The 15,129-nt window shown below is 42.9% G+C and overlaps 1 protein-coding gene across 1 annotated transcript in view; it reads right to left on the bottom strand.

The window, feature by feature from the left end:
• LOC129857949 (dedicator of cytokinesis protein 2-like) overlaps positions 1-12,177 on the bottom strand; it is a 165,304-nt gene extending 153,127 nt beyond the window's left edge. The window contains exons 1-10 of the mRNA XM_055926665.1: positions 12,038-12,177; positions 7,081-7,164; positions 6,841-6,881; positions 6,615-6,670; positions 6,400-6,496; positions 5,849-5,997; positions 4,254-4,389; positions 1,410-1,567; positions 450-531; positions 154-289 (exon numbers count right to left, since the gene is read on the bottom strand). Of these exons, the coding sequence (XP_055782640.1) occupies positions 154-289; positions 450-531; positions 1,410-1,567; positions 4,254-4,389; positions 5,849-5,997; positions 6,400-6,496; positions 6,615-6,670; positions 6,841-6,881; positions 7,081-7,164; positions 12,038-12,080 (982 nt within the window). The 5' untranslated portion in view covers positions 12,081-12,177. The remainder of the gene's footprint in view (positions 1-153; positions 290-449; positions 532-1,409; positions 1,568-4,253; positions 4,390-5,848; positions 5,998-6,399; positions 6,497-6,614; positions 6,671-6,840; positions 6,882-7,080; positions 7,165-12,037) is intronic.
• Positions 12,178-15,129: the final 2,952 nt, after the last annotated feature.

The raw sequence follows: 15,129 nt of genomic DNA, 5'->3' as shown, positions 1-15,129 counted from the left end.
AGAAGAAAATAATAGCCTATGTTACATTTTCTGGGATCCACCTAGTAAAAAATAGGCATGTACTGTACGTCAAGCCATGACCACTATCAGTGGACCCCAATTCAAAATCGTGTTAACACTGCCCACGACCCTATGCCATACACTAGTACCTACCTGCCACTCCAAAGGGCCTGCGGAGGCCCTGGGTACACTTCTTGGTGCTAGTCTCTTTCAGTTCCATACGACCCACTCTCACTATCTGACAGATCAGGTAGATCTTCTCTCTGTTCAAATCCTTATTACCCAGGTCCTGGAGGGGTATGAGGGAGGAGAAATCGAAATATCAATGGGGTCCCTAGGCAAAGCCAGTTGAGAACCACTGACCTAAACGATACGACGGTGGCTACCTCAGTAACTTGGGATTCGGGAATCATTTCACCATCAAACAGTGCTCCCTAGTGGTGACTTACTGTAAAGACAACCTTCAGGTTGTTCAGCATGTCAACGTCTTTAGGGAAACCTTTACTGGTCCAACGGATCAGGTAGTTCTCACTGGAGGGGGGGGGGGGGGGGGGCATGGAAAGGGTTAACAGAACATGTCTTATAAACACGCAATAAACCCTCAATAAGAATCTAAATGCATTGAATGCACATGTTAACATTTTTGGGGGGACATAAACAAAAATAATTGTTAATCCATTGCTTTCAGCTCGTCCAAAAAAACGTTTCTCCTAAATATAACTTTTCTTGTCCAGCAGAGACTGATGGTGACTTCCCTATCAATCTGCTCTACATGTACATTGGGGAAATGTTGCCGAGCCATCCAAAGCCCACACCTTCCCTGTCACAGTCTGACAGACACTGTGGGCATGATGGAGAATGTCACATCCCAGCTGTAATATTCTGGTCTGGGTGAGAAAGGAGGGAGAGGAGTATAGATCGGTCTGTTTGACAGTGATAGACAGCTATCACCATTAGCTGTTAGTCAAGCTCTGCTCCTCTATGTTCTGCATTACCATGTTCATAACTAAATAGTATGTACAGGACGTAAGACTGCAACCATATTGAGAACAGGGTGACATGGGAACAAGAGGAGGAGAGGAAGAGAAAAGTAGTGAGAATGAGAGCGGCGGGTACCCATCATCATCACTGGTGTCCGTCAAACTCTGCCTTTCTATGTGCAGCGTTCAATGTGCAGCATTCTATGTCAAGTGCTACGCTACAGTACAGCACAGCACCGTACAGTACAGCAGAGTACACCACAGTACAGTACAGTACAGGAATAAAAACATATGGAAAGTGGGGTAAGAGGAGAAAGAGAACGGGAGAGAGAGAGAGGAGAGAGAAATAATAGAGGCAGACGGAGGAAGGTGACCAAGACAAGATAGATGTAAAAAGAGAACTGGATAGAGGGATGTTTAGATAGAGACCTGATGATGGTCTGTTTGTTGGGGTCGTATAGGGACATGAAGAGTTCGGAGTCCTCTCCGATCCGACAGACGAAGTTCCGGACGAAGACATAGAGGCTGTGAGTGGGAGAGGACTGGATCCGGGCCGAGATTACCGAGTGGCCCGTCTGAACGTTGGACTACAGAAGAGAGAGAGAGAGAGAGAGAGAGAGAGAGAGAGAGAGAGAGAGAGAGAGAGAGAGAGAGAGGAGAGAGAGAGAGAGAGAGAGAGAGAGAGGAGAGAGAGAGAGAGAGAGAGAGAGAGAGAGAGAGAGAGAGAGAGAGAGAGAGAGAGAGAGAGAGGAGAGAGAGAGAGAGAGAGAGAGAGAGAGAGAGAGAGAGAGAGAGAGAGAGAGAGAGAGAGAGAGAGAGAGAGAGAGAGAGAGAGAGAGAGAGAGAGAGAGAGAGAGAGAGAGAGAAGGAGAGAGAGAGAGAGAGAGAGAGAGAGAGAGAGAGAGAGAGAGAGAGAGAGAGAGAGAGAGAGAGAGAGAGAGAGAGAGGGTGAGAGAGATACTTAAATGTAAGGGGCTTGTTGACTATGCCTATACTCTTGGATATCAAATATGGTGCCTGGCCAATGTCTTCTTTTGTATTCTCTTTATCGCTACTTTCTCAACTCTCTCAATCTTACTTCATCCACACTTTTCTCCCAATCTCTGTAACTCCACCTCTTCAACCCTGTCCCCGCTTTCCCTTATTCTCGGTCTTTCTTTCTATCTTACTCTGGGCTCCATTTTCGGCTATGGCTAAGGAGGCGCACGTGTCAAATGCACGTTAGTTTGTAATTTCGTAATGTAAAAACGGGTGCACTTGCATTTTCCAGCTCTAACGTCAGGTTCGGCAATTTACCTGTCTAAGCTGAGGTGGGAGGGGTGGCAATATTTGAGGTGTGTCCTTAAAAACATGTGCAAGCCACCATTTTATGCAGCGCTAATTGGACGTTTTTAGATCCACAAAAAAGCAGGACGTAACCGTAACCCAGTTGATAATGGCATGGATTTGGAGAGCGGAAACGCAGCCTATCCAGCCATGACGCACATTGCCCATGGAAGAGAGATGTGCATTTTGTGCAGGTGAATATCATATTTAGAACCATAAAAAACGATTGGTTTCCCCCCCCATTTTATTTAATTTGATTAAAAACCAAGCGTAGCCTACCCTCCCCTTAATCAAGGCGATTTTAGCGGCATCGCATGCAGTAAGTCTGTATTTTTTTTATCCATGTCCATTAGCCAAGTAGCCTAAGACTAATGGGGTTTAAAATGGCCTACTGAGAATGTTTTGAAATATTTTAGAGGTTTTTGCCTTCATACTTTTCCCTTATTCACAATCCACGTACCTGTATACTTCACTTCGATTGTTCAAGTAGGTTATTCATCCCCATGTTCGATGAGTGCCCCTTGTCGGATTACCGAAGACTCGCTCCTATTCAGTCATTCTATAATGCCATATCAACGGCAGATTTTTTTTAGAATCAGCCTTGCACATTGGCAACGATACAATTGATACGAGCCTAGAATTTTGTATAGACGTGCGAATGTTATGCGTAAAGACATTTAGGCCCCACAGTGCCATGGAACGAGAGAAGCGATTTATGGTATCATGTTTCCGACCCGATCCTATATAGAACAATTGTTGTTGGTTTAAAAAATGTTGACTGTTTTTTGTTTAATTTGATTAAAAAACCAAACGTATTAAAAAATATTATTTGTTCATGTCATGGCTCGAATGCAATGCAATCTGGAGAAGTGCACGTATGACCCGTAAAATGGTTCCATGTTTAAAAAACATTACATTTGCGAGCAGCATAAAGGTGAGTGGACATTCCCCCTTTCTCTTCATATTGGACCTTTATCTCGCTCCTGTGAAAAGTTTGGATCGTGTAAAACTCTCCAGGAACTAATTTCCATAGTCCATATTCCAAGTTTTCTTCTCTGTACTATAAAGCCCACGGGGAGCAATTATGGCCTGTAACTGTTTTTCAGACGTACAGATGTAGGATCTTCATTTGATCACCCTGTTGCAATGCAGGAAATATAACACTTTTTAGGTAAAAAAGGCTTCTGAAGTTTGTCATTTCTACTTTGAAATTTCAGACTTGATCGTCCCTTACGAAAAAATGTATCAACCCCTACACAAATGTCCATGAATCATAATCCACATAATCATTTACATTTCTAGTTGCTTCAGGATTATTTTCCTGCTGTAGCAAACTGGCTCAAAATAAGATCCTACATCTGTAGCCTATTTAAAACGAGTAGTTGTTTCGTTTTTATTAGAATTCGATTAGAATGATCAGTCTTTTTAGGCCTTATCAATAGCGTAGCGAATTTAATCTCCATGCTTATTGACTATGTTTGGCATGTCCAGACTGCAATTTACAGTAGGCCTAGCCTCTATATCAGTGCAAATGCTATAGTCTATGTTTAAGAATGTATTTTCATATTGAAGAAGTGAAATTAGAACAATGCGAACTGCAAATATATTCATCATATTTAGTAAATATGGTGCAGGCTATTTAACGAACTAGGCTATAATAGACTAACATTCAAATTGGAGTTGATGACAATGCAATACATAAAAAAAAGAAATACCCAACTTGAAGCAACCATATACTTAGCCATGGGGCATGTTCTGATTGCCCAGTGAGGGTCCAAGCCTCAACTCACCAACAACTTGTATTTTCATCAAAACACAGCCCTTTCATGCCACCACCAGCTACTGCGCCCATAATTCCAGTTGTGAAAATAGCTAAAATATTTCTAACAGCCCCTTGAAACTATAGCGCTAAGATGTATCATTGTGATAGGTTTGTAAAAACCTGACCTGTTCCTCTTTGATGCGTTCGTTGATCTTGGTGGTGGCATCTTGGTGGGCTCGGAACAGGCTGATCACACTGGCGTTCTCTGGGTCCAGCATGTTCCCATTCACATCCCGCACCACCAGGTCCAACTCCAAGATCCTGGAGGAAGAGGAGGAAGAAGAAGGAGGAGGTGGAGGAGGTAGGAGGAGGAGGAAGAAGGAGGAGAAGGAGCAGATAGAGGAAGAGAAATGTTTATCTCTCAGACAGATGCAGAGATGGAATTTTACCAAAGGAGAATAATCTATTTTAGTGATAATATACACTCTTAGAAGTGAAGGTGCCTGGAATAACATTTTGGGTTGCCACACAGGCAGAACCTTTCCAGTTGAGAAAGATTCCTTGAGGAACCCCTCAGAAAAACCTTTCTGTGATGGAAGGGGTTCAGTTATGAACCTTTTAAATAATATATTGTCAAGGTGACAGCCTATCAGATTGGAGGCATGGTTTATTGGAAGTATGGCTTTTCAGATATTTATTTTTGGTCACCTGTAAATGTAATTCCTCTTCAAGTTTGTACACTGCAAATTAAAATGTTCCTTGAATACTTATGCATATTACGTATAATATGAATAATATTAACGATGCTGATTACATACAGTAATAAAGTGGTAACTATTTCAACTTTGGGATTTGCACAGGCTCTTGAGGAACTCACACACCTTTATTGCATAATCTGCCTACGGCCATAATCAGTTTAATATCGAATTATTAGTGTGCATGTAAACATAGTCAATGAGGGTAACAGTCATGTAAACGCCATACTCTGCTTATCTTAATCGGCATTAAGGTCAAAATCGAAGTAATCATATGCTGATTAAAACCACTGGTTTTCGGAGCAATCTTTCAAGTGATTAACGTGTAGACATCTTAGGCGGCGTTCCAGCCGTGTATTTGATCATGTGCTAGCACAGAGCCGAGCGAGCCTCCCTCTTTAGTGTGAGTGAAGTGTGTTCGTAACAACTGAATGTACTCTTCTTAGAAGTAGTTTTCAAATACAAACGTCATATGTCCGAACTCAGAATCAAATATACTTTGCAAAAATAGCGTGTTCGCTGTGATAGAGCGCTTGTTTTGATTTGTCACTTTTCTGCATTTATCAGAGGGCCAATCAGGTAGCCTGATTTCAGATGTGTCCATGGAAACAGAATTATTAGGGAAATCGTTCTTCTTGCAAAGCATGTCAATGTTTAAATCAAACTATTATTTTAATCTGACTATCAACAATAATTGCATTAACTGCCCTCACTGAAGCTACTCAGTGTTCAACCTTAACATGTGACGACAATACAACAGAACAGAAGAACAGGAATTACATTTACTCTAACGGGTGGCCAAAAATATATATATCTTAAAGCCACGCCCCTACCAAGCCATGCCTCCTTTGCTGAGGAACCCATTGCTACAATGAACCATTAAATGTTCTTCCAAGAACCCCCTCAACGAACCGAAGGTGAAAATATTATCCATTGAATAGTAATGGTTCCTTGAGGAACTCCAGGGTTTCTCGAGTCACCACTCATTCTAAGAGTGTAGTTCTGTTAGAGTCTACGGGCCATACTTGTTGCCATAGTCAATTTTGGAGGTGACTTTCTGTTTGAGCTCCTTGAACTCGTCGCTAGGCAACGTGCCAGACAGGAGCTGCGAACGCCATTCCATCAGATCCCACATCAGCCGTTGGACCTGCACCACACGCTTCTTCTTATTGGCCTACACACAGAGACAAATGGTTACACACACACACACACACACACACCATGCACACACAGATGCACACACACTCGTACAGATGTGGGATCTTAATTTGATCACTCTTTAGTTACTGCAAATGTTCCTGCACAACAGGAAATGCACACTTGTACAGCTTCTAAAGTTTGTCATTTCCACTTCAAAATGTCAGACTATGTCAAACTAATGTCAGAATAATTTAAATGTCCTGTTGCTGTAGGATTATTTTCCTGCTGGAGCAAACTGGCTCAAATTAAGATCCTTCATCTGTACATGTGCACGTACACACACACACACACACACACACACACACACACACACACACACACACACACACACACACACACACACACAAACAAACACAAAAAGTGTTGGGGTGATTACCACGTAGAGTTGTTTCCAGATGCTTCCCCACTCCCTCAGAGTGGTGGTCACCTCCTTCACTAGGGGCATCTCTGCTGACAACACCACCTCCTGGTCCCTGTGGAATTAATACCACATATTACTGACACTCACACTCACGCACGCACACACACACACACACACGCACGCACGCACGCACGCACGCACGCACGCACGCACACACACACACCACTCACCCTTGCTTTTCAATGATGACCTTCCTCAGCTGCACTATGCTGGCCGGGAACGCTCCCTGTGAAGATAAGGGGGGAGAGAGGTAGAGAGCGGGGAGAAAGGACAGACATAAAGAGTGAGGGAGAGAGTACATAGTACAAATCCTATTTGCTCACTTCCTCGCCAAAATAACATGCACTTTCGCCCAACGCATCTACCCTGTCTTAACCTGTCCGGCTGTTGTCTTACCTGTCGATCCTTGTTCCTGACTAGGTAGCCTTTATACCAGCCTGCAACCAGGGAACAAAGGGCACAGTCACAGCATATACACATATCACATCCAGTCACAGCACACACACCTACACACACTGTAAAACGGTCTTAGTAGTAATCAGCTGAAAGAATGACATCCAGACCCAGGCATTATTCCCAGTTTACGTCACACATTACTCCCAGTCAAACCACAACATTCACGGTCATCTCCCTCACCATCGCAGGTCTCCTGGATGTGGACTGTGTCCCCAACCTCCAGAGACAGCTGCTTCACCCCAAGGCCAATGAAATTCCATGTTACTAGGGGAGACACAGAGAGACGGCCAATGAATGTCACATCAGTAAGAGCGAGGGTCACAACGTATGCTGTAGAGAGACCCTAGAATAGAGAAACCTAACCGAAACGAACCATTAGCTTTTGTTTGCCACACTTTAAACCCAACAAAAACCATCAACGCTCCTTGTTCGGGGGAGGGAGGGTATGTTCGATTTTTGTTTTGCTTGTTGGCGAACAAGCGTATACGCTGACTGTACAAAACATTAAGAACACCTGCTCATTCCATGACATAGACTGACCAGATGAATCCAGGTGAAAGCTATGATCCCTTATGATGTCACTTGTTAAAATCCACTTCAATCAGTGTAGATGAAAGAGGAGACAGGTTAAAGAAGGAATTTTAAGCCTTGAGAAATGGAATGTGTAGGTGTGCCCTTCAGAGGGTGAATGGGCAAGAGAAAAGACTTAAGTGCCTTTGAACGGGGTATGGTAGTAAATGCCGAGACCTGCAACGCTGCTGAGTTTTTCACGCTCAACAGTTTCCCGTGTGTATCAAGAATGGTCCAACACCCAAAGGACATCCAGCCAACTTGACACAACTGTGGCAAACGTTGGAGTCAACCCCGAAGCATCCCCGTGGAACGCTTTTGACACTTTGTAGAGTCCATGCCCTGACAAATTGAGGCTGTTCTGAGGGCAAAAGGGGGAGTGCAACTCAATATTAGGAAGGTAGTCAGTGGATACATAGAAAGTGGATTAGAAGTGATGCAAGTAATGTCATTTGATAGAATTGGAGTCTATCTGCAAATTTCGTAGTTGATCTATCCCACCCCGCCTCCTCCTCATCCCCCTCTTCTTCTTCCTCCTGCCATCCTAGAGGCACCCTGCTGGCAGCTGTCTGTCTGCACTGCTACACACACACACATATATACTGTATACTGTAACTGACAAAGAAATGCTCTCTCTCATACTAACATATCCATACATGTGCAGATAAACACACACACACACACACACAGCGAGGAAAGTTTGTGAGGTGTCTGTCTGCATCATACGGTGTGTCCCAGAATCCGTAGTGGGGCCGGGGCCCAGATGCGCGACAGGTAATATTACGCCCAAACTCTATATACCATGGGCTCTCCAACCCTGTTCCTGCAGCTACCCAGTGTTTAGTTTGGGAAACCAAGTGAAATCTGTTCGGGGCACATCGATAGTGACATGTTTTCGCAACAGAACACATTTCACTAAACTGTTGACAGCCCCTCTGCCCCCCTCGAGATAGGAATAAAGGAGAGCGAGGAGGAGAAGGAAACGCACGGTGGTGAGATATTCTGTATAGCTAAAGGTCATGTGTCACCAAGTTAATTATGCACATTCCCTATTACTAAGCTAATCAAAATCAAATACAAATTCACTATAATTGTAGGCGAACTGTAAGCCGCCCTTCACAATCGATGAATCAACAGCATCACCCAGGGCTATATGTTCTCTCCCAGGCTTGTGGGTAGACATTTTGGAGTGTAGCATCAAGCAACCAGTCCATCCAGTATGCATAATAATGCAGTCCACACTCAAAGGCGATTACTCAAATGTGTTTCATTTGGGAGTATGCCAATTATGTACGAAAGGCATCTTTAGTCGGTTTTCTGTTTTTTCTGCCACGTGTCGTATGCATAAGCTCTAAAATACATATGGGTGTTTTGAATGAATCATCACCTTAGAAAGAAAGCTCTGTCCGCGTCACTGCGTTAGGCTTTGAGGCAACATCCACAACGAACTTGTTTTACACTCAATATTTAAGAAGGTGTTCCTAATGTTTGGTATACTCAGTGTATAAATGCTTGTTCAGATTACATAAAGAAAAAAGGATACATGTTGGTGCGACTATGTCAAGAATTGTGTGCCTCCTTTAATGTGTCCAATAACAATAGTTATACCGCCCCCAAAAACGTCCTTGTTCATCAGTGATAACATGGTTGTACGCTGTCTTCCATTGTTCTGGTGTTTTACAGGTCTGTGTACACATGATGCTAGAAATGGAAACCTACTCACGCCACTGTGCTGCTGCTCTATTTGTGACACCCAGAAACCTCATGTTACTTCCTCCCTTCTACACTTCCTGTGTTTTCAATCTAACAGGAAAGAAGATTTAGCCATTTTAGAATCCATTGCTCTGGGATGTAGAGAAAATGTTGCAGTTTTAAAGCAAGTTTGCTGCACTTCTACACATTTCGTCATGGGACGGAGACTATGGGGCTGTGGCGGTCACCACATTCTGTCAGCTGGTAATTGTCGTGCAAATGCTGCCGGTCTCACGGTAATTGACTGTTAATGAACCTAAACATGTTTAGCATGTTTAGGTTTCCACACATACAGGCTTCCGGGCTTAGGTTTCCAGGCTTCCATGTTTAGAGGCTTCCATGTTTAGGTTTCCACACATACAGGCTTCCGGGCTTAGGTTTCCAGGCTTCCATGTTTAGAGGCTTCCATGTTTAGGTTTCCACGCATACAGGCTTCCAGGCTTCCACGCATACAAGCTGCTGATGCAAGCCTTCGGGGAAGAAAAGTTGAATAAATCCATTTAATATAGCCTACACCATCACAATAACATGAATTATTGATTTAGTTGCGATAGGACTATAAACCTGGGAATGTCTTAGAAAAATGCAAACATATGAACTGCGTGATGTGACTTTATACTGAGGGTTCGGAAAAAAAGACGCAAGACAGGCATGCACTCTGATCCTTGCGCTTCCAGCGGAGAGAGAGACAATTGCATTACTGCTCTGCGCTCTTAGAAAAACAGGTGCTATCTAGAACTTTAAAGGGTTTTTCGGCTATCCCAATAGGATAACCCTTTTGAAGAACATCTTCTGGTTCCAGGTAGAACCCTTTTGAGTTCCACGTAGAACCCTTGCCAGAGAGGATTCTACATGGAACCAAAAAGAGTTCTACCTGGAATCAAAAAGAGTTCTACCCGGAACCAGAAAGGGTTCTCCTATGGGGACAGCCGAAGAACCCTTTTGGAATCCTTTTTTCTACGAGTGATCTTGTATACCAAGCAAGTTATGGTATATCTAATCAATGGAAGATGACAAAATGAAAAGTGAACTGTGTCAGAAAGGCTACAACGACCAAAAACTGCTATTTAGGCTATAATCTGCATGGAGTTGTTGTTATGTGTAGGTTAACTGTAGGATGGTGAGAAGCGCAGTAATGTAGTTAGCTAGTTTATCTCAGTGTGATGCAGTCAAGACAGGTACTATGTAATCGGATGGAATAATAAATAACTAGCAAGTAGTTAGTCTGGCATGAGTCAACAGCGGTTGCAGTTTATCCCACTGTGCCTGCTCCAGTGCTCTGTCTTACACACACATTCACACACACACACTGCACAGCCTCCACCTCCCCATAGCCTACATCTTCTCGCTCTGTGCCTCTCTCTCTCTCTCCCTTTTCTCCATAGCTCCAAAGTAGCAAAACAATTGGCTTTTCTGCTGCTTCCCTCACTCGGATCGGACCGGGTCCATAAGGTGACGGGTCTGGTTGTCCTTTAGGTACTTTCGGGAACGAGTTAAAACTGTTTATTTATACATATTGGGCTTTCACGTGTCCATTTCGGAACAGGACCTGTATCACCCATCACAATTTGTCCTCATCATTCAGATTGTTCAAATTCAATCAGGAAGTGTTTAGAGAGTGATTAGAGGGAGAATAGAGTGCTGAGTACCAGGCCATTAGAGAGGGCCGTTAGCAAATTTGGTAGGATACCCATCGGCTCCATTAATTTACGCTGTTTGGCATGGGATTACATTGAACAATGGTCACCGGGAATTGGACTGCGGGTCATGACTCATGACTGCCGGAGTGGAGGTAATAATGTTACCATGACAGCCCTAGGCGGAGAGACGATTTAGCAATTTTTTAACTCATTTCATGCAATTCTACTCATTTTGCCTTGGGGTGGAGAGAAATGTTCGACTAACAATATCAACGGGGGTGCTTCAGTCTGTAATTCGACCATGATTTCTACACCTTTAGACTAACAATTTTTTTCTTGGAACTCATTCGGGGTCTCAATTTACTGTTGAGAGTTAGAATAGTAGAATACACAAGGTGAAAGGAAAAACATTTGGCTGTGCATCAGCAGTTGTGTACTATTCTAACTCTCCTAAAAATAAAAAGGGGTGCGTGTAGCCCGCGGGGCCCATCACTGTTCTAATGCCTTGTAGAACTACTGCAACAAATACAAACCCTGCTCTGACTATCAATATGTTGATGTTTATGAAAAGTGACAGTGATAGAATCGGTCTTTCTGATTAGGAAACATGCCAGGGTTGAGACAGAGCAACTGCTATCATGTGTGTCAATCAATCAATCAATCAAGTTTATTTTATATAGCCCTTCGTACATCAGCTAATATCTCGAAGTGCTGTACAGAAACCCAGCCTAAAACCCCAAACAGCAAGCAATGCAGGTGTAGAAGCACGGTGGCTAGGAAAAAGTCCCTAGAAAGGCCAAAACCTAGGAAGAAACCTAGAGAGGAACCAGGCTATGAGGGGTGGCCAGTACTCTTCTGGCTGTGCCGGGTGGAGATTATACTGATACTGTCAACTGATTCCTGACAGTCATGTCACAAAGTCACTTGTGATGCAGCCATTGAAGCACTCTGAGCAGGCATTTTGTTTCTATCAGGTCTATCAGTGATCTCTACCTCATCTCTCTCTATCATGTCTGTGCAGACAGTCAGAATGTTAGTCAGTTACCTGAGGTCTGCCCACTTCCTGTCAAGGAGGAAGTGAGGGCGATCGGAGATCACCCTCTGCAAGCAAGCAAAACACACACAAACACTTACACACACACTTAGGACTGCACAGGTGCGTGTGGGTTACTTACCTATGCCATATCGCTCTGTTGTGGTCGTCATCCAAGGAGCCATGACTGCCTTTCTTTTCTCTCTCTCCACCTCTCTCCCGTACTCTTTCTCTGGGTGTCTGAGATACGTTTTCGGCTCTACCTCTCACTTCTGCGTTTTTCTTGTCTGTATGTGAAAGCAGATAACTCCTCCCCCTCTCCCCTTCCTTCCTCTTCACTTTCTCTTCTCTTGCTCTCTTCACAGCTGTCATGAGATAACCGTCTCAGTAGTTGTTTATGTAGAGGCCTGTTCACTAACTGTAGCTCTCTATGTGACCTCACTCTTAGATAAAAGGGTCCCAAAAAGATTATTCGGCTGTCCCTACAGGAGAGCCCTTTTTTGGTTCAAGGTAGAACCCTTTTTGATTCCAGGTAGAACCTTTGTTGTTTCCAGGTAGAGCTCTTTTTGCCCGTTGTGTAGAGGGTTCTATCTGGAACCAAACGGGTTCTGCCTGGAACCAAAAAGGGATCTTCAAAGGGTTCTCCTATGGGGACCGCCAAATAACCCTTTTAGGTTCTAGATAGCCCCTTTTGTGTAGTCCAAATGATGAACCTGTTCTCAATGAGTGTTCAATGGGCAGCGTGAGTGTACTACGTGAGGCAATGGTTTAGTCTAAAGTGACAAATGATCTTACCAACTTGTTGGCAGCCTATCTGAAATACACATTTTTTCATAGGCCTACTATGTTCGATATAAAACACAACAGATACTTGGCAACATGTTTCAGCTCCTGCTTGGGCAGCGCTCCTAAAAACACAAGCTCCTCTTCTCTCTCCTCTTTTCTGCTCCTTTGCATGCGTGACGGAGTGACCAGACAGAGTGATGTAGTCAGCCCTGGATCTAAAACAGCTTGTGCCAGTCCACTCCCACTGTGGATGTAGCCTAATCTTGGTAAACCATCCGGGAGCTAATCTGTTCCGCTGCACGGATTCAATAGGCAATAGGAGGCTAGATGTAGCTTAATACTACTACACCAATCTCTCTTTATGAGTGATGGGACCGTAAAATTGATGTGTAGCATGTAGTCGCCTCACTTATCCACAAGAGGGTAGTATACGTTACATTTTACAAGAGGTCATAACTACATACAGTAGTTGCACAGTACAAGCAAGTGTTCGCTTTTTAGAAACGTGAGAACTGAACAGACCCACACATAAACGATGAACCTTTATTTTTTTTAAATGTACTTGATAACATAATAATCGATTGTCTATGAGATAAAACTATCCAAATATGGTTAAATTGATATCTGTATAACACACCCGATTTCATTCAAGTGACCTCTCTCATGCACAGTCCACAGCATGCTCGGTCCTCCACAGCATGCATCCATGCTCCATTACTTACATGTTCCTTTTGGAACAGAATGGAGAGATCAGAAGACCAGCAGTGGGAAAAACAGTACTCAATTGTCATACTTGAGTAAAAGTAAAGATACCTCAATAGAAAATGACTCGAGTAAAAGTGAAAGTCGCCCAGTAAAATATGACTTCCGTAAAATTCTAAAAGTATCTGGTTTCAAATGTACTAAAGTAAAGTGGTGGGGAAAGTACTCAATTGTCATACTTGAGTAAAAGTACAAAGTAAAAGTAAACGCTACACATCAAATTCCTTATATTAAGCAAACCAGATGGCACAATGTTATTTATTTATTTATTTTTACAGACAGACAGGGGCACACTCCAAAACTCAGAAATCATTTACAAACGCAGTATTTGTGTTTAGTGAGGCAGTAGGGATGACAACACGTTATATTGATAGGTGCGTGAATTGGAACGATTGTGCTGTCCTGCCTGAGCATTCTAAATATAATGAGTACTTTTGGGTATCAGGGAAAAGGTATGGGAGTAAAAAGTGCATATTTTCTTTCGGAATGTAGTGAAGTAAAAGTGCAAGTTGTAAAAAATATAAATAGTACTTACAATTATTTTTACTTAGGTACTTTAAACCACTGCCGAAGACCTTTTCTTTCAAACTGACAGACAGGAAACCACAATGGAACATACAAAAGGACTGAATATAAATGATAACACATTTATCTAGTTTTGAATGTGTGTCTGGGTGCATGTTTGCAGATCCGCCGGAAAACAGCCCCAGTACTACACACAAACACACTAACGCACATTCATTTATACATTATAATTGATTCACAATTGGTCCATTCCACTCAATTAAGCAAATCAATGTCCCCTTGCAACCCTAAATACGCAACTCAAACGTCCCACCCCCCAAAAAAACGATCAGTGCCATCAGACCTTTGGGTTCAGTGTGTGTTGCATACTGTGTGTGTATTTTTGTAATCGCATTAGAACTCACAGACTGGGAATAGTGGGTCACAACGTATGTATGGATCCACATGTTTAGCAATGATGTTCCATACCATCCTTCTCTCCCGTAAGGACACTCTGTGTTGTTTCATCCTGTTATGAGGTCTGGATGTATATACCTCACTGTATAGTCTGGAGTTAAACAGGCTGGGGCCAGGAACTACTGTAAAACTCCTCTTTTAAAGTTAAACCGTACAACTTTTACATATACAGTACCTAGCCTTATATGGTATTTCGAATCAGTTACTGATTACAGATTACATGACAATAAAGGTCATTAGTAAAGTAATCCTTTGGATTGCTCAAAATGAGTAACGTCATCTGATTACTTTTTGGATTACTTCCTTGGTTAGCCAACATCTGCCTCGTCAGTTTATGCTGCAGACCAATCAGTTCCCCCAATCCCCCAGAAGTGCTTGCTGAACTTCCTGCACGTCCTTGACGAAATGGCATCACTGCTAAAATGTTAGATTTACTGTCAAGTTTCAGGGAAAGCTTTCACAATCCTCATTCTTTGATTGTGAAATGATCGGCCTACTACACCCAACCACCAAGCAGATTGTGGCCAGTTAAAGAGGAGATTGTCATTTGAATGGCTCACCCATCTTTGACATTACAGTCTGGCATGATAAAGCCTTCAGTAGACAGATATTTTGTATTTTTTTTATTTAACCTTTATTTAACTAGGCGAGTCAGTTAAGAACAAATTCTTATTTAAAATGACAGCCTACACCAGCCAGACCTGG

The sequence above is a fragment of the Salvelinus fontinalis genome, chromosome 6 (genome assembly GCF_029448725.1).
Source record: "Salvelinus fontinalis isolate EN_2023a chromosome 6, ASM2944872v1, whole genome shotgun sequence".
Classification (NCBI taxonomy): Eukaryota; Metazoa; Chordata; class Actinopteri; order Salmoniformes; family Salmonidae; genus Salvelinus; species Salvelinus fontinalis.
Note: the sequence above shows the minus strand (reverse complement) of the source record. Positions and strands in the feature narration are given on the sequence as shown.